Source organism: Eschrichtius robustus, chromosome 11, assembly GCF_028021215.1.
Source record: "Eschrichtius robustus isolate mEscRob2 chromosome 11, mEscRob2.pri, whole genome shotgun sequence".
NCBI lineage: Eukaryota > Metazoa > Chordata > Mammalia > Artiodactyla > Eschrichtiidae > Eschrichtius > Eschrichtius robustus.
The window spans coordinates 75562226-75582285 of NC_090834.1; the positions used below are offsets into that span (position 1 = coordinate 75562226).

The 20060-nt window shown below is 40.2% G+C and overlaps 2 protein-coding genes across 8 annotated transcripts in view; one reads left to right on the top strand and one right to left on the bottom strand.

Annotated features, from left to right (window-relative positions):
- Positions 1 to 18908, bottom strand: part of HPS5 (HPS5 biogenesis of lysosomal organelles complex 2 subunit 2) — a 45484-nt gene extending 26576 nt beyond the window's left edge. Inside the window, exons 1-12 of one of the 7 annotated variants that reach the window (XM_068556494.1) lie at positions 18517 to 18908; positions 15141 to 16140; positions 14339 to 14430; positions 13956 to 14070; positions 13190 to 13353; positions 11356 to 11466; positions 11121 to 11185; positions 10468 to 10660; positions 9007 to 9140; positions 5258 to 5470; positions 4878 to 4949; positions 914 to 1002 (exon numbers count right to left, since the gene is read on the bottom strand). In XM_068556494.1, the coding sequence (XP_068412595.1) occupies positions 914 to 1002; positions 4878 to 4949; positions 5258 to 5470; positions 9007 to 9140; positions 10468 to 10660; positions 11121 to 11185; positions 11356 to 11466; positions 13190 to 13297 (985 nt within the window). In that variant the 5' untranslated portion in view covers positions 13298 to 13353; positions 13956 to 14070; positions 14339 to 14430; positions 15141 to 16140; positions 18517 to 18908. Of the gene's footprint in view, positions 1 to 913; positions 1003 to 4877; positions 4950 to 5257; positions 5471 to 9006; positions 9141 to 10467; positions 10661 to 11120; positions 11186 to 11355; positions 11467 to 13189; positions 13354 to 13955; positions 14071 to 14338; positions 14508 to 15140; positions 16141 to 17821; positions 18086 to 18516 lie in introns of those variants that run through there. The other 6 variants (XM_068556493.1, XM_068556496.1, XM_068556498.1 and 3 more) reach the window with 6 other exon arrangements.
- The window catches only part of GTF2H1 (general transcription factor IIH subunit 1), a 33609-nt gene continuing 32230 nt past the window's right edge, over positions 18682 to 20060 (top strand). The window contains exons 1-2 of the mRNA XM_068556499.1: positions 18682 to 18782; positions 18956 to 19127. The gene's annotated coding sequence lies outside the window, so the exon portion shown is untranslated. The remainder of the gene's footprint in view (positions 18783 to 18955; positions 19128 to 20060) is intronic.

The window sequence follows — 20060 nt, forward strand, 5'->3', positions numbered from 1 at the left end:
TTTTTATACTTGCATTTCAATGAAGACATCATATCTTAGACACTATTCTTTTAAAAAAGATCAAGAATAAAAGATACAGAGAAAGAAACATCTCTCTGATCTAAAATTCTGTTTTTAAAAATGCTATTTTTTGTGAAAAGAAATTGCGACTTTAAAAGTGGGCACTTCGGAGACCAGACTATCACGCTTCTGAGTTACAAATCTGATACCTGCAACAGATTTCAGTGCAGCGTGTAAATCAACAAACTGTTCGTGAAAAAATACCTGTCTTGGCAGAACACCATGAAATGACCTAAAAAACTAGTTTTCACGGGACACCCTTAGGAAGCTTAATTCACGAGAAATCAGTGTTGGTCAGATCAGTAAGTAATGGTTCCTACACCTTTTTAATGTTTTTACAAAGTAGAAAATGACGCAAAAGTCAAGATACATTCTCTGAGCAGTCATGCTAAAAATGCTAGATTTATTTCCTCCATTTCTGGTTTAAACCAGAAGAATATAGAGATTGACTTTCTCTGCCTCAGCCACATAAAATGGCTATTGTTCCCACAAGGACTTTTCAATCCTAAATTATTAAGACACAAAACAGGAGTTAAAGCAAGACTTCTAACAGGGATAAAGATTCAGGATAAGTAGAGGAAAAAAATTAACCCATTCAATCCTTAGCAGTGGTTGCTAATATTTAAGAATAAATGAAAATTGTATTTAAAATAACTAAATAACTATACATAGATTCACAAATGTATACTTCGTAAGTATCTTATAATGGGATACATCTATGATGTTAATCTTTAAAAGAAATGTCACCTCATTCTATTTTCTACTCCTTACACTGCAAAAGAATCCTCCTACAATAATTAAATCTTTCACAAGCATGCGATTAAAAATTACATAGGAAGAAAAACACAATTACCCTTGACTTCACTCCAAAGAAGAACTTGAACATTCTGAGGAAGGAAAATATAAATTCCTCTTTCTGTCCAAGTCAGCACACAGTGCTCACTGCAAGAGAAAATGGAAGAGGTCAAGAGAATTCTAGTTTGCTCGGAATCAGAAGTTTATAATTCCCTGATTTCAGACCCTCACGTTAGCTATTAAAGCAAAATCAGCCTGTACAAAGAAAACCCAACAGTTGATCCAGCCAATCACGTCCTACCACCTCTTTTCTGTCTGTAACAACAGGCCAGTAAAAGATAGCATAATATGACACCAAAGTGGGAAAAATTCAGATACACGAAATACCTTCTAGAAAAATAAAAGGCTGGTATCTTACCTGATGTTTGTTAACCTAAACTTCCCATATCTGGTATGACATCTAAAACAAAGACTAAACATCACATCTAACCACTAATCACTGCTCTAGTGAGCCACTTTTAGGGAGGATAATATATATATATTTTTTCATGTGTTTATTTATTTATTTATTTTTGGCTTCATTGGGTCTTTGTTGCTGCACGCGGGCTTTCTCTAGTTGCGGCGAGCAGGGGCTACTCTTTGTTGTGGTGTGTGGGCTTCTCGTTGCAGTGGCTTCTCTTGTTGCGGAGCACGGGCTCTAGGCCCGCGGGCTTCAGTAGCTGTGGCTTGCGGGCTCTAGAGCACAAGCTCAGTAGTTGTGGCTCACGGGCTTAGTTGCTCCTTGGCATGTGGGATCTTCCTGGACCAGGGCTCGAACCGTGTCCCCTGAGTTGGCAGGCGGACTCTTAATCACTGTGCCACCAGGAAAGTCCCAGGGAGGGTAATATTTTGATGTCCTTAGTTGTATGTGGGCAATAAAAGGTTGAAAACTACCAGTCAACTATGGGAGTTTATTTTTTTCATTAAAGGCTATACCTATATTATCTAACCTTGTAGCACCTCATCAAGATAGGAGTGTTATCCCTATTTTATAAAAAAGAAAAACTGAAGCCCAGAGAGATAAACAACATGTTGAAGGCCATTCAGCATGAATACAGAAGAGTCAGAATTTATACCAAGGACTGTCTGGCTCCAAAACCTGGACTTTTTTCTCCATACCTCACCGAAGCTACTTCTACCCTCATTTATCCTCACTGACCCACCCACTGTTATCTGGAATCCTGATCATTCCACTTAACTACATTCTTGGAAAGTCACAGATCTCCTAACTGCCAAACCCAATAACCTACTTTCTCATTTTCCTTCTTGATCCCCAAGCAGAGGCCAACCCTGCAGACTGTTCCTTCCTTCCCGAATCTCGCCTTCCTAGACTCTGGACACTACTTCTTGGTCCACCTTCCTTTCCAGTCCTCTGGTACTCTCCATCTCTGCTTATCTCCTTCTATACTCCTTTGCTCATATATCTCATTTACTCTCTCGAGGCTGCTATTATTATTTTATACACCACTGGTAATCCCCGGTTAGAGCATTCCCCATATAACATTCTCATTCTAGCCACCACTTAAGCATCAGCAGCGGTTCTACTGCCCTTTGAAATCCTCCCCGACAGCCCACAGCACTCTCCCTCCTGCACGCAACCTATTTCTCGTCAACCCCGCTCAAACGGCACTTCATCATGTATTGCGCTGTCACAACTCTTACTTTTTATTGTTGTTAAACATTTTCTAGAAATAAACTACATCTCTCCAACAAACTAAAATCTTGAGAACAGGGACTTTTTTTTAAGTTTATGCCTCCAAGAGTACTAAAAAAGGTTATCATGTGGCGATGAAACTAAGGGCAATATTTACCAGGAATTCAGTCCTCACACAAATATTAAACATTTTGCCAATATAAGATCAGATCACTGTCCCTGTGGGAAAGTAATCTTTGTCACAAAGAAGGAAGAAATGGTCAGAATCCTAGTCCAAAATAAGTAAAACTGGAAGGCTGCCTTTAGGAGCCAGAGGGGAAAAAAAACCCAGAGGCCAGAAGATCCCTGAATAAAGAGATACAGGATCAGGATTTTGACACTGAACTTGACATTCAGCTTGGAAAGATTCCTTAAGAACAGGTGGGGGGGTGGGGGGGACTAATATCAGAGCTGAGACTTGGTAATTTACACACCCCTCATCCCCTTCCCCTTCACTGATAATAAACAGACAGGGACATAAGCCTAACAACATTGTTTAAAAAGTTAAGGAAGAGAAAGTGACACCAGTGTACCCCAAAGAAAATGAAGCATACAAATTTGCTTCCCCGTAGAATTTGTGGGTGTAACAGTGAAGGTTACCATAACACAAGTGTACACGTGGGAAAAAAAGTAAAGAAAAGCCCTCTTACTCACTTTTTTTCAAAAAAATCCTTGTGAAACTCTTTACTTTAGCCATTATTTGAGAACCTTCTATGTGCCTAGCACTGTGCCCATAGCAAAGGAGTTGACAATCTGGTACTGGGATGGATATTCATAGTACAGAGAAACAGGGTGGTGACAGAGAAATGAACAAGATGTGACAACAGTGCAAGGGAATAAGTGTCTAACGTGAGCCACTGGAGGAGTCAGTAAAAGCTTCAAAGTGGCATTAATTATTGCTTAAGCTGAGGAGTAGGCAGAGCCAGATCATGCAGAGCTTTGTCTGCTATGGCAGGAACTTGTATGGGAGCTTTAAATAGTTTAACTCAAAGGAAAAACACTACCAGGAGAACCAAGCAGACTGGCCTTGCCATTAGAAAACATACTCCTGGGTAGGGGACTTCCCCACACCCCACATATCACACCATAGCCAACAAATGTTAAGTGTCTATGATGTGCCAGGCATTATGCCAAACGCTGAGAATAACCCAGTGAACAAAACAGACATGAAGCCCTCAAGGGCCTTACTGTCTAGGAGTAAGAGAGGCATAAATACTGTTTGAATACGTAATTATAAACTGTGATAAGTGCCGTAAAGAAAGAGTTTTTAATATGCTTTATCTAACTATGGGCAAATAAATAGTTGTCTTTCTCCAGTAACTTTTAGGATGAATTATGGACTTGTGAAAGAGTTATACTGTTTACAATTTATTTTCAAATATTGCATTGTAGGTAGTGTGACATACACATACGTTAGTTAGGGGCAGTTAGTTAACATTTCAAGTGTTTTTTAAAATTACATTCAAAGCACGGTTAGTTAGCCTTTGAAAGAACTCGATCAGGAGCCAAACTCCAGAGTACCCTATACCAGCTCTAAATAACATTCTCTGAATCTGCATTAGGGATCTTATTAATTAGCCTAAGAGATATTAGAAATAATATTCTGCTGTTGAAATAAGAAGAGTTCAAGACACACAGATTGACTGGAAATCATACACTGGTACGCCCATGCTTGTAGAACAAGTTGTAAGAACTGGCAAGCCCAGCAGTTGATAGCTTTAAGTGGCACTCTGTGCTGCCACTTAATAGTGGACTTTTTTGTACCTAATCCAACTAGAAGGCTAGCTGAACTCGGATGTTAGAATAGGGCTGGCTGGATCCACCTTGAGCAGATTTTTCATGCAAAGTACCTGAAGAATAGAGAGCTGAAATTTCACCAAGCTTACAAGAACAAGTTCTACAACTACTTTTGTGCCTGCCTGCTAAGAAACATACATATGCAGCAGACTTCAGTCTGAGACTTGCTTTCATTGGAATATCCCACTAGGGAGAGGAGGTTATGAAAGAATGTGTATCTACAGCTCTGAGCTCTATTTGTCAAAAGTTCTCAACAACTGTGAAGTGTCCAACTGGTTTAGGCCAGTTCAAAACAGAAAGGGAAGCATATTTCTATGCTTTTTTTCATTCCTCTTATATGTAGAACACTTCACATAACACAGTCATTTCCTAATTTTCTAAAAATGATTTAGTACAAAAACAAACTTGAAAAGCTAACTGCCTTGAACAAGAAACAAAGAGGAAAAGTTAAGTGTTCATTTTTTTTTTTAAAGGATCAAAGGGAGAAACTTACCTAAGATATAAGAGTTTGGGGAAAGACAAAGACTGGGAGGATCCAACCGTATGATCATACTGAGGTTCTGATCTAGGAAGCAAACATGATTAATGATTTAATCAAAATATAAAAGTATCTTTTTCCCTATATAGGAAAATTTCTGCCTCCAAAACAAATTCAAGAGCCTAACTGCATTTGCCCTTATTGAATTTGCTTTAAGTATATGAAAGATAACTGATTAAAGACTTTTTGGTTTCTCTGAATCTTTTAATAAAAATTCTACTTCACTCTTAAAAGGCATGATAAAATCTTTAACGCATGTAGAATATCAGAGGTTTCAAACCAAATCCTCCCTGTAAGTTCCTCAAATACTCCCTACTGGCCATACAAATCATTACCTTAGATTAATCACAGGAAGAGGTGGTGATGAGAGGAGTTTCTTAAACTGATGTGTACTTATAACTTCTCCATCAAAGTTCACTTCCCACATCCTGGAGCCAGGGCGAGCACAGTATATTAGGGGCTGCTGGCCGGCAGAACATCTTCCAGGGAAGAAACAAGCTCCGTATTCTCCATCTCTTTCCTTGTTTCCAATTTTCCAAAATTTTTCTCTAATACCCGACCCCCGCAGAAAAGAGAAAGCATGTTTACTCACAAAAAAGTCAAAAGCAATGGCACTACGTATCGGCATGGTCATAATAACCCCACCCACAATGTCCTCTCCTCATATTAGCAATTTACTGGAAAGAACAACAGAATGGAAAGGTCAAAATGGGGTTCTAGCTCTGATTTGCCATTAACTATTTGTGTTACAGAAAGCAAATGACTTCAAGTTAGTACTCAGTTTATTATCCACAGAATGTGAACGCTCTTTTCAAAACTAAAAAGTAAGTGCTACCAAACCATTTCCTACATCCTTAAGTCCTACTGACTGCTTCCCAAATCACCTTGTTCTTCGGCCACTCCATGGAGGCTACTGATCTACCCTGTCTCCAGGCCACTCCTCTGCCACATATACCCAATAAATGCCTCACTCTTTCCTCAAAATGCTAAGTCCTTCTGAAAGTCTGTACCTTGGAACATTCTGTTCCCTGAGGGTTACATGAGCTAGATATATAAGAGAACTGCATATACAAAACTGCCTGAGAACATGGAAGGTGAGAATGAGGATATCTCTTTCCAAACACTCCTTTACTTATTCTTCATAAATTAGCTCCACCATTCCTCCTCTGACAGACTTCCCTGACCCCTATAAGCAGAACGATATGCTTCCCATGCTATGTTTTCAAAGCATTCACCACATTATATACGGTAGTTGTGTCTATTTGAACAGTAGGTTACGACTTTCTTCAGGACGAACGTCATTTCTTTTTCCTCTTTAGTTGAATTCCCAGTGCACAGCACAGTACCTGGCCCACAGAAAGCACTCAATGCCTTGTAGTGCTCCGTATAGTCAAACTCTTTATTTGGACAATGGCCTGATATGGTCTCTAGCATGAACTTACTACGTGACCTTAGATAATTCAATAAATATCCCTGTACTTATTTGCTTTATGAATAAAATATAGCATCAGCTTTACTAGAAGAATATGGATGTGAAAGTGCTTTAAAATGTATACCGAGCAATACAAGAAGTTACGGTTTTATTACCTATGTTCCTTATTTGGGAAATAAAATATATTTCTTGCTTATTTCACATCCTCTATGGTGCTTAACAACAGTGCTACTAATTCAGAGGAGTGCCATAAATATTTCCTGAGTAAACCAATACAGTCAACTCATTCTCATTTGTATGCTCATTAATCTTGCTTTCCACATTTTCAAACGACATGTGACAGGCACAAGGCTAGGTATTTCCTATACATTATCTTAGTTAATCCTTAAAACTATCTCTACCTTCTGGATGGGGAAACTGACATTTGGCAAGGTTTAAGAAGCGGCAGAACTAGAACTTGAAACCATATTGTCAGGCTCCCTTATCCAATGTTCTCTCTACTACAACATAATTCTTGTTTCTGTTTGTTCTATTTCCTCCTGGGATCCACCCCGTTCATTAACAATACTGACAGAAAGTAGCAGGAAAAGCAAACTCATATCTCACTTTGGTTAGTTATTAGGAGCCCTTGTTTAAAAAAGAAAAATGCTTCTTTGTTTGGAAGGGAATATACCTTGAAACGAAACTTAAAACATACATAAAATTTTTCAATTATTGTACTATCCATGTACCCCCAAACTGAATTCTACTTAACAAAGTAGGCACTTCTAAAACATGTTATTTTTGCAGTTAGTTATTCTCATAACCAACTCTAGCCACAATCTTGTAAAATGGGAGTATAAATGATTAGGAACTGTACTGCACACAGGGAAAAATAAGCCTCCACTTATTTAGCTCTTTATACCATTTCACTAGATTCTCAAAACAACCCCAATAAGGTGTTCATTCAATTCAGTGTTCTGACCACTTGTCAGAATTTCAGCCAAATTTCTGAATTGGGCTGTTTGGTAAACTCGAAAACCTATAGATGAAGAATATTTAAGAAATTTGTGAAGCTAACAAATATTTTACCAAAATCTCAAGGATGGATTTGATGGTCAAAGGTCCAATGTCAAAGAATATACTAGAGGTAACTGAGGTAACAGGAAAGGCACAAAATCAAGACAGAAGGATTCTAGTCTGCCTCCTCCCAGCTGCATGATGTGAGGCAAGCTCTATCACTCACTAGGCTTTCTGATCTGCAAAAATGAAAGAGTGACACTACATGATCTCCAGTTCTGTAAGTCTAACTTCACCACCGATCTACAGTCTGAAATAAGTCAGAACCGAGTACACCATCCTTCCTACTAATTCTATGTAAACTGATCCTTTGCATCAAAGACTTGCGCCTCTGCTGTACAGCTAGGTTCTCTGATACCAGACATCTGCAACCTACTATTACTGGTCTCCTTCCCACATACCTTTCTCATCCCAAGAAAATAAAAACAAAGTGCATCCTCTCCTCATCCTTCCCTCTACTAACCCTGACAGTCAGCATACATTCCTTCAAAACTTTTGGAATCCAGTCTCCTACTTTCTAGAATAGCAGTCTTCTAACTGAGACACAAGAACCCCTGGAAAAACATAAAAAGTTTCCAATCCTGAATAGTTCTAAGGGAATCAATTTCCAAACCCTGATTTTCTACATGTACACTTTCTTAAAATGATCTGAGAACGCACGTACTTAATTAGTGTGACATTTAAGACTGTCACTCTCCATGTGGTGCTAATTTACCAACGTGATCTCCCACGACTCCCCTACTCAAGCCAGAGGACACATTTTAGAATATGCCTAATTCTTTCTCACTTTTCCCCAAGAGGCTGTTCCTTCCTGCTAGAATATGCTATCCCCTCTTACCTCTCTTCCTTCAAACTTCACCTATTAAATATCCTCAACAAATTACTGAAGCTGGCTAGTGGGCTCACAGTGGTTTATTATGCAATTCTCTCTTCTTTTGTGTGTGCTCAAAATTCTCCACAATAAATTTTTAACAGAGGGGCTGGGTCCTGAGGAATATGGTAGCTGGACAGGGCCAATGGAGGGGGAAAAAAAATGCCCAGTGAATATTTCCCTGTGGTGAGAATGGCTGAAGAACTTAAACACAGCAATACACAACATTCATTTCAAACCACTTCCTATTCTGTTCTGGTATTTCACAGCTACCGCCAATGTACTCCTTTGCCATTCATTGGACCTTTGGTTCCACTGTTGAGATTTCATTAAATATCCGTCAGCTTCATAAAGTTCTTATTTTTCATCCAATTTTACCCTATAGTAAAATTCTATTAAATACACAACAAATTTCAACAACAACAAACTCAATCAAGGAAGACTTCCCAATTCCCCATATAGAATCAGGCCTTTGTTCGGCCTTCCTTCATGACACTTAGACCAGGCTTCTTGGTAGAGTTAACTGAATATTTGTCTTAGTCACCCACTGGACTATGTCACTCTCCTCTACCTCCTCTCTACTCACTAACATCAGCTTGCACACAGCTGGTTCCTTATTAATATCTGTATAACTGAATTGAGGGGTTTGGGCGAGATGACTTCCAAGTCCCTTCCAGTTCTAAAATTCTGTATTTCCAATGACTCATGGTTAGTCAATATACCTCTCAGTATCACACAAGAAGCATCGAGTAAGTGAAGATATAAGTAATCTTCCATCCAAATAATCTAACTGGACAACACAGGAGTCAACTGTTGTTATTGTCTGAACAGGAAACATCACAAAGGCAGCAGCCGCCTAAAGGGGATGTGACAAGGAAATAAAGTTTATTTATCTTTACGTATACACATAATCCCCTTCTCTTTACCTTTTACATGAAAACAGCTTAGACAGCAAAATTAAAACTTTAAATGGGCCAAAATTAATTTGCCTGTTAGAATATCAAGTTTCGCTCATTTAAGTTTTGTGAAATAATTTGCTACATAACTGCAGAAGAGAATTCTTAAGGCTCTGTTTGTAATTATCTATTCTTAGAAGTTGGGGAGAAAAAGATGAAGCAAGTTTTAGAATATGTGAGACAATTTTTCACCTGTAGACAGTACTTCTCCCTTTGGAAAAAAGACAAATTAGAGCTATAATAAGTGTAGAATTCCAACTGTATATCAAAAATATGTTAGGAATCAAGTAGTAACCTTGATGGGTCATCATGAATATTTAATTAATACATCAAGAATATTCTGATGTGTTGATTAAAATAACTTAGCCAATAGTAGTTAGATCTCTTCTTCTCTACCAGGATCCTACATGCAAATAAGCCAATGAGAGACAAGTTCCCCATTTCTGATATAATAGCTTTGGAGGAGAGGGACAGCGAGGAGCAGGTTGGCTCTGCCTTAATGACAGACCGGAGCATTCTGTTAGGGTAACTTGAGACTCAACTTTTCTACTCCAACAACTGTGGCAGGAAGCCTGGGGACCCACACTGCTTAGCGCAATCCAGGAGGTGTCTTTAAGATTCCATTCACAACAAGTTACATCCATCCTGAGAAAAATATACCTAGACCCATGAGTTTCTTCTAACCAGGGACCAGGAGAATAGGACCCTGGGCAATTGGTACCATTTCTATGTTTGCCATTTTATTCACACAACTAATAAACAGGCATCTTTTCTTTTTTCTTTCTTTCCTTTTTGTTTTTGGCTGCGCCGTGTGGCATGCGGGATCTTAGTTCCCCGACCAGGGATCGAACCTGTGCTCCCTGCATTGGGATCACACAGTCTTAACCACTGAATCGCCAGGGAAGTCCAGCCATCTTTTCTTTCTTAACAGCCTAGTATTAAAGAATGCTTTACTTAAATGAGCCATGCAGGTGAATTATGGAGTAATATAATAGACAACTGCAAATTACTGAAGTTAGCTCACAGAAGCCATTCTGTAACAGTGTCAAGCTAAACCAGGGTACCATATGTACTACATGCAAACAAGTCTTCTCAAAATTCATAGTCTGAGCTCTAGATCAGTCCCCAAGAGATACTGTAGGTCAAATTGTGTCCTTTAATTGAAATTCTGTTAAGACAACACCTTATATCTCACCTACATACAAAAAGAACTGGACTGGTTCTCACCTTTGCTTGTTTAGAAGTGTTGAGTTTGATGGCAGAAACTTTCCCCATATGATCACCTATAAAAACTCTAAGAATAGCTGTATCCCAACAGAGAGCTGTAACTTTTTGGCCTTTGTGTTCTGAAGACACATAAATTCGTTCTGGTTTCCCACGACGCTCTTGATTTAATTCCCAAACAACTACAAGACCCTGACTGCAAGAATTGAGACACAAAAGCAAATTTTTGGCAATGGTGAAAAAGGTACTATTTCAATGCATCACAATATCAACTATATTAAATATATAAGCAAATTCTTATTCTTCAGAAAAGAGGAAGCAGAAAGCCAAGGTATTAATTTCCTTGCTTTAGTCCACCAATCCAATATAATAGGAGAACTTAGATGTTCTAAATTATCCTGATTACCTTTCTCTTTTAAGGTCACAGAAATGTTGTTTTCTCATATTAGTGTTTTCCACAGACCCTAGGGTGACCAACTGTCCGTCCTGGTTTGCTTGTGTCTAAGAGGTTTCCTAGGACACGGGACTTTCAGTGCTAAAACAGCGTCAGGCCCAGGCACACTGGGATGGCTGGTCACCCTAACAAACACACAACTACATTTGTCAACTTCAAACGCATTTGGAAAAGATCAGACAGTTTTAGAACAGTTTCTTACCTGGTAGCCACAGCAACATAATCATCATCATGTAAACAACAGGCGACCTGAGAGATTGCACCTTCCTAGAGCACAAAAGGAAAAATATTAGGCAGCTCCTCAAAAATGGGTAATTTTTTACTTTTAAATCTCAAGTTTTACCTTCTTTTAGTCCAAATGATCACTGATAATGGAGAAATTCTAATTTATGAAAGATACTCCGGATGGTACATGACAGGGCTACCCTTAATCTTACCCTGTGTGAAAGGAAAAGCCTGTGCTTCCATCCTTCTTTCTGAATGAGATTGAGTCCTCCTCCTGAACTGCCCAAAGCCAACCATTTTCGAGACACAGCTATGCTCGTGCACTAAAAAACATGGCAACAGACAAGTGTGAAACTGTCACAGTCATTTAACAAATAAACTATCTACTGGAAATAAATACTGAGGATCTGTGTCAGGTTCCTCCCCGCACCTGACCCACCCGCCCAGTTAAGACACCACATCATGGCACTCAAGCTCTTATTCTAGATAGTGAAAGATACAGAAGAAAGAACATTTTGGTTTTAAATTTTTAATTGAATCTCAAAATTGCTGAATAGGCTCAATTGTATAAATGAGTAATTTTCCCTTGGCAAAAGCCAGTTACTAGCCCATTCATCTTCTGTGCAATTCAGCTAGGTCATTCCAATACTGACCACAATGATGGAAGATCAAGTAAGTCTCTAGGGGATAAAGCAACCACTTTAATCATCTGCTCACATAAATCACTTCTAGTCTGTATAATCGGCACAAAATGTCCACAGCTTTGAGAGCAAGTGAGACTGCAGAGGACACAAATGCAAGTCACTGTACTATTACGTCTCCCCACACCTTCAGCCTCCTGATTCTTCTCCTTACGCACCAGAGAAAGCTGTGGCCCGGCTGTGCCCAATACCCTGTGACAAAAATTATTGGTTGGTGAACGAACAGGCATTCCCAATCCTCTTCGACCCTGTTACTTTCTACCGTAGAAGCTGGAAAACCTAAATCTTCACTTAGCCAGTTTCTTTTGCAGCAAGGGGGAGCCCTGTGACTCAAATCCAGCTAATAAGACTAAGCCCTACTGGGGCTTCCCGGAAAGCTTTGCCCTCCCAGATAAATGGCCGAAGCTGAAGAAAAAAAGCCTTTGTTCTCGGCCACCTGTTTCTTGCTTGAGATGCTAATGGATACATCAAGACTGGAGCCAGGACACTTATCTTGCAACTGTGACCAACAGTCAATATACAGATGATGTAGAACAGGAAAGATGGAGAGCCTGGGTCCTAAGGAATATCAAAGGCCACTACACTAAACCCAGAAACGATAACCTCCAACCAGGTTATAAACACCTTTACTGCTTAAGCTATTATTGAGAAGGTTTTCTGTCACTTGCAGCTAAAAAACGTCTGATATCAACCCTCATAATTGTTGGCCATATTACTTTGCCTATTACTTCCTATTCTCCCTTTGCTCAGAGACTAGAAAGGTGCTTTAGGGTGGGAACAAAAGGATAAGAATGAAATTATTTTGGAATTGGTTATGAAACTGTTCTTTACCATGTTATTCCTGAGTTTATCAAACGAACTCAGGGTTTGAGGGAAGCACATACTCCTTCCCACAGAGCTAATTTTTAGCTAATTTTGTAAAGCTAATTTTTAGCTCTGTTCCCTAAAACAGAGGGGGTACATCAAACTCCTTGTTTTGGAACGAACTTAGTTTAATAGCAATGGTTCGTGTTGCTCAAAATGCAATGGGGTATACTCATTTATACTATTTTATTTTCAATTGAATACATTACTTTCTGAGAGAAGACAGCAAGATTAGAGGCGGGAAAATTCAGTAATCTATATCATAGTTTCCAAGGATGGGAAAGAAGAATTCAAACGATCGCTTGAAAAATAAATCAAGAAAGCGCTATGAACATACTTCTATGTGAGGTATTACTAGCACAGGTAAGAACACCCAAGATTCTATAAAACATAAAGAACGGGGTGGGGGGGGGCATGTAACCGAGAGCACACAAAAATATGAACGTGAAAATAAAACTGATATAAGGATCAAGAAAATCACCTTTAGACGAGTGGAGTCCAGCCTCAGGGCTGAAAGTAATGGATCCAGAGACTCAAATTCTGCAAGAACATGGTTGTAGGACTCTGGTATCACTGGCACGAAAGTCATTTACCCAGAAAGATGAAACTACGTTGAGGGATAGGCACAGTATTCCTGAATAAAACCTGCAAAAATATAATTTAAGACGCTCACCACTCCTTCCCTGGAGAAAACAGGGAAACATGAGAAAGGGACATGGATCCCTATTCTGGAGCTCCTTGGCATCTAGGTGGAAAGAAAACACACGCAGGTGACATTATAGGTGACCATCACCTTGTACTGATTATTCCCTGACTCCTAAAACTCCCAGAGAATGAAATCCAGATTCTCAAGGCCCTCCACAATCCTATCCCACTCTATTTACCTAACAGTGTGAACAGGTAGAACAGACGCTTGCAGGATATAAGGGGAAATTTTGTCAAGCTCCTCTGTGGTAAAATAGCAGCTCCAGCTGCAACTCTTTGAGCTGTAAATCTTCTGTTTTTAAGTCTCTTGTTAAATTCAATGGTTATCAGCCCACATTTTAACCCTGCTTAATAGGAAAGGGCCTCTGGATAGCTTCCTCCAGCCTGTGAATAAGTGAAAAGTCAGGCGTGGGGAATTAGCGCAGAAAGAGGAATAAGAGCTTCAATAAGAGGCCTGATAGGAAAGAATAGGAATAAGAATACAAGGTATCAAATGCCAACTACCCAGTGAAGACTTTGTAAACTAACACAAGAGTTCTTACCTGTTCAACAACTCTCAAGTGTACTTTTTTGTCAAATTATACCAGTTTCCAGAAGAAAGCAGAATTTAAGAAAATTCTATCCATTAATTTTAACTTTTCCTCAATCCTCTGTTACCTACCAAATTGAGAATAAAAAACAAATACTACAAAAAAATTCAGAAACAATTGTTTATGCTTAATTGTTTTTAATTTATACTTTGTGGTTTTAATTTTTTTGTTTCAGAAACTCATGTATTCACTCACTCATTTATTCAACAAATATATACTTAGCACCAACTATGTGCCAGGCATTGTTCTAGGTCCCAGAGATAAAACAGAGGACAAAACAAAGTCCTAATGTTCAGGGAGCACACTTTCCCGGGGCAAACCATATATAAACTTACAATACTTTTTACTGCATACACATAATAAAGTCTTATTTTCTGCTGGTAATACGGTTCTTTATACAGCTGATCTCTGCAAGGAGAATGGTGTTCTGAAAAAACAAAATTCTTTAGTAGTCCTCCTATACTCAAATATTTGAGAATTCCTAATCTAAGAAAAATCTTCTCTCATCCTTTTCACTCATTCATTTTATTAAGTACTGTAGATACAGAAAAATCAGGATTGCTAAGACAAATAGTGTTGCTCGCCATCCAGTTCTACAAGGGTTAAGTCGTAACCCACTACAGTTGCTGACCACCAGTGCACTCCGAAAGGATTAACAACAGGATGAGGTCCTCTGCTTTGGACAAAGCAGGCCCTTAGTAGACGTATATCTCAGGAAGAATTTTACTCACCCCAGATTTTTGCACCTTCCCATACATAGAAAAGCACTAAAATCATTAACTTGAGATATCTATTCTTTGTGATTAGCAGTAATCTTTTACCAAGATGTAGGCTTAACTGCACTTATTTCCTAGCCAAAAATCATATATAAACTGTCTTCTCTATATACACTATTGATAGTATGTATAAACTAGATAACTAATGAGAACCTACTGTATAGCACAGGGAACTTCTACTCATTGCTCTGTGGTGACCTGAATGGGAAGGAAACCCAGAAAAGAGGGGATATATGTATACGCATTGCTGATTGACTTTGTTGTACAACAGAAACTAACACAATATTGTAAAGCAACTATACTCCAATAAAAATTTAAAAATAAAATAAGATAACATAAAATAAACTGTCTTCTCCCCTACCTCTTCAGAGCAGTTTCCTCCGGGCTGAGTGGCTGTTAGCTGGGCTATAGTCCTCAGCAAGACCCTGAATAAAACTTAAACTCACAACTCTCATCTTGTGTGTCTTTCTCTGAGTCGACAGTTTCTAGTAAAATATGAGGCACAGTGGTGCGAACAAGACAAATAAAGTAATTCCAGAAATCAGTCACTTTATAATCAACTAGGGAGAAAAAGACAAATCATACACACACACACACACACACACACACACACACACACACCCCTCATAAGGGAAACATAAGCAAGGTCCTATGTCGGAACTTAGAGGACAGAGGGATCACACTGAGTTAAAAGTAACCATAGAAAACTTCCTAAGGGAAGCAGCACTGGAGCTGAGTAGGTTTTATCACAAGGAAAAAAGAAAGGGTAGCAGGTAGGGCAGCAATAAGCAAAGATATAGAGGATATATTTGGAGAATACAAGTTTAGTCTTTGGTTGAAACACAGGATACAAGCAACAGAAAAATGAAAGATAAAGCTGGAACAGTAATTCAGTCACAAGGTACAAGGCACTGTGAATCTCAAACTAAGGAACCTGCACAAATTTTAGTTTGGTAGGCAACAGAAAGGCATTGAAGAATTTGGTGTTGGGAGATCACACAATTTCTGTGAAGTGCTGTGGGCAGACACTAGAAAACAAAGACTTGAGAAAAGGTGGGAAGGGTGGTGAGGAACTAAAGACAAGGCCTTTCAATTACTCAAGAAATCTGGTGGAGAAGGAGAAAACCTCTCTTGACCTTGGGAGCAGGGGAGATGCAAACAGATTTGTAGGTAGCAGCCAAAAGAAAAGGCTTTAGAATAAAAGGGACTGAAGGGACTTCCCTGGTGGTCCAGTGGTTAAGACTCCGTGCTCCCAATGCAGGGGGCCCAGGTTTGATCCCTGGTCAGGGAACTAGATTCCCGCAGGCCGCAACCAAAGATTCCACAGCCACAACGAAGATCCTGTGTGACCCAACTAAGACCTGGAGCAGGCAAATAAATAAATAATTTAAAAAAAAAATGAAAGGGACTGAAGATACAAGAAAAAGAAAATAAAATCACTGTACAAGATCCTAAGGAAGATAGAAAGGAATGACATCAGGACCACAGTGCCTATCTCTTCCACTTGCAATCTTAAAACAATCTCTGAGACAGATAGACCATTTGGTCTTGATCTCAGTGAAGAGAGAATGACCTGGAAATTATGACCTAACAGGGTAAAAAACCTAGTAAGTTTCTCTTTTTTCTGAAAAAGACTTAATAGAGATGAGAATGAAAAAGGAATAGCATAAACAATGTCAGTTCTCAAGAGAAGTTGCTAGTGATAGTGTTAAGCCAACTCCAAATTTATATTTTTCTTTGTGCTTACTCTCTCCGAAATGACTCCTTTCCCTCCAGATCTACTTACTAAAATCTGCCCAGCCTTTCAGGCCCAGCATAAGTCCCACTTCCCAGAATTCTCAAGATGGAAGACTCACAGGTAATTCAGTGCACACATCCATGTAATTCAGAAATTAGTCTTGCCCTGGATCCCTGAACATTTTCAGCAAGGGAAAGGAAATGCTCCCTCTCATGAAGCTGCCCATTCCACTCCTCCACAGCTCTCACTGTTATAAGGTACTTTTTCTACTATTGGGCTGAAACCTGATGACTTGGAGCTTTTATTTCCAACTGTGGCTTCTACAGTTTAAGGAAATAAGTTCACTCCTTTCAAAACAGTCTTTCAGTATTTGAAAAGCGTTATGAGGTCTTCTAAAAATTCATCAACCCCAGTTCTTCCTGACCTGACAATTTCCAAATTCCTCTCTGTTCTGATCAGCCTTCCACACAAGAGCTTTAGTTTGTCTAAAACTGTGGTCTCCAGAACTGAACATAAAACTCCTTATAGAATAGAGTAGAAACACTAAGTTCCTTGACCTGGACACTAAATTTCTATGTTACATCCTAAAATAGTATCAGACTTTTTTTTCCAGATATGTTTTTAAAGTAGCCATGTCACACTTTTTTGGGTTTTTTTAACATCTTTATTGGAGTATAATTTTTTTACAATGTGCCATGTCACACTTTTGATTCAACAGAGCAAGCAGTTAACTAAAACCCAAAGAAATTTTCAAACAAAATGAATATAATCTTCCTAACCAGTATCTAGATACAGTAGAATCAAGCTCAAATTGAAAGCTGCCATTAATCAAATGTGATAATGGATATAAAAAGTACCTAGAAAATTTAAAACTGCTCAAACAAGAACAGCAGAATGCTGATAACTGTTAAAGTTTGGTTAGGTGTACATGAGGGTTTGTTATATTATCCTGTGTCCTTCTGTCTATGTTTTAAATTGTCTTGAACAAGATTTCTTATTGAAGTATAGTTAATTTACAATGTTGTGTTAGTTACAAGTGTACAGCACAGTGATTTCGTCATACACATATATATTCAAGATTTTCTTAAGTATGTGCTTAACAACAAAAAGCTCTGTACAAACCTTTCATTCTATAAACTTTCTGTGCCTCCATGGTTTAATATATGCTGTTCCTTGAATCTTCCTCCATCTAACAAAACACTATCTTCCTGCAGAACCGAGTTTAACTATTACTTCTGTTAAGTCTGTCACACTGTTAGCCTAGCAAAAAACTAAGCAAATAGAAGGTGGCCATAAATGCTTACCAAAGTCAATGAAAGAACTTTTTGAAGTGTTGGCTTGCCCAAGGTCACAGAGTTCACAAGTAGAGCTGAGACTAGAATCCACTAATCCTGAGTCCAAATCTAGTTACCTTTCCATTTCCCCGCATTGCTTGATGGTAACTAAAGGAGCAGTAGGATCAAGAAAAGGCTTTTCTCTTCGTCCTAGTAATCATTTTTATTCATTTTAATGGACTAGTGTTTGCTGCGCGAACACCCAATGCAAATCACAGCTTTCTTTCTTCCCCACTAGGGGCGTGGAAGGAAGAGGAGGCAAATGAGAAAAGAAAGGAAGCAAAAATTAAAGATATTATGCGGAGGGGAAGTACGAGATTCCCTCATTCCCGTAATGGGGATCTTTAAACCCAAGTAACAGGAACAACTCTCCACCTCAGACCAAGAAATGGCGACTCACTCACTCATGCACTCAGCATGCTTTGCACACACCAATGCAGACAGTTCCTGACCACAAGCTCCCTGACTAGCGGAACTCCTAACTTTTTAACAGCAGTAACTTTAATACTATACTCAGATCTCTTGAAAGGAGCCTCGGTAATCAAGTTTTCAAAGCCAGGCTCACAGCCTGTAGGTCTCAGTCCCTCTCCACCATCTCCAGGCCGGTAGCCCCCAAATTCCAATAGGTCACACCCTCTCTCCCGGCTGGATGCCGTAACACTCACCGCGCACTAAGAGCCGCACCTGAGCTTCAGTCTCCCCTCCTGCTCCTCCCCTCCCTGGCTTACGTCATCCCGGAGCGCCGGGGACGCTGGGACAAAGCTGTTAACTGTACTTCCTCGTCACGTGACAGGTTACGCCCCTGCTTGCGCGTGGTCCCTCCCCCTCAGGCCGCGGTCGCGATTACGCTCTCTGTGGCCCGCAGTAAGCGGGCCGCTGCCGGCCGAAGACGCAGCGCTGATCGGGACCGGAGGAGCTCTAGGCCAAAGGGGTGAGCCAGGCAGGATCCCGGGACCCTTCACCGCTTAAAGCCGGCGAGAGGAAATGAAACAGGAGGGCACCGGCGGGGAAGGGAGGGAACTAGCGGGAGGTGTCATGGCGGCCGCGCTCTGGGGTCACGTGCCCCGCAGGCCCGCCTTAGCACTTCCGGTCACGTGCCTTCAGAGTTCTCGCAGCCAGCGATGGAGGCGAGACCCCCCGGTAACAGAGGCGGTGGCGACGGCGGCGGCTGCTGGGTTTCAGCCTCTTCCCGGCAGCGTCTCTAAGAAGCGCAGCGGAGCTCGACTCGACCCAGCTCAGTAACTTACTCCTTGCCCAAGGCCGTAGCTCCCACCTGGTAAGTTTAGACCGAAGAATGGGGGTGGGCGGGCGGGTGAAGAGCTGACAGGCCTGGGGGCCGCAGGACGGCAAGGAATCTGCCCGTTTTTCCTGTGTCCCTGTCGCCGTTGCCACAACTCCCAAGCCTGCGGTCTCGGTAGCCCTTTATTATTCTGAAGTGAGGAAGAGGCGACCCCTAATCTACTTGTCTGTAGGAAGCCTTACCTCTCCAGTGAAAGCAGGGACTCGAAGATTTATTCAAAGACGGGATCAGACTTGGCTCATGAGGATGAAGGACGCGGAGGCCTCTTTGCGGCTGAGGAGCCCTTCCCGTTAGAAAATGTGCTGTTGAGTCTTTCGGTTTCTGTAAGGGAAAAGCTTTTACCTTAGTGTCCACACACCTTTTGCTTTACCTGTCAAACTTACCACTATTAAAACCTTCTTAACACGTGTGCCAGGCCAACCCCCCCCCCACACACACACACACATCACATTTTGGTCTGTGCCCAATTTGATCATCTTTAAGCACCAACACATGGAAATAAATAATTATTTTAGAAATTCCCTAGTGTTCTCAGAGACTACATTGTCTAAGGAAGTGTATTCAGTTGACTCTTAAATGTCCGCTTTAGGGTCTGTAAAATGGGGGGCGGGAGGAGAGAGATAAAAACAACCTTTTGCCCATTAGAAGACCCAATTTTAAAAACATACAAAAACTAAGTGGTTTAAAATATACCTTGCAGTAAATACTGATTCCATAAAGGAGTGGAACAGTTTTTCCCGTTGAATTCTTACCAGAAACCCCAACATACAAAGCAGCATGCCATGGTGGAATTGAGTTTGGGAGCGCTCAGCCTCCCCTCTTGGAACACAGTGTGAATATCATGAACTGGGCTTTGGTAACTAAGCCAAAGTTGCCAACCCTAAGATCGATTTTTAAAAATCAAAACTA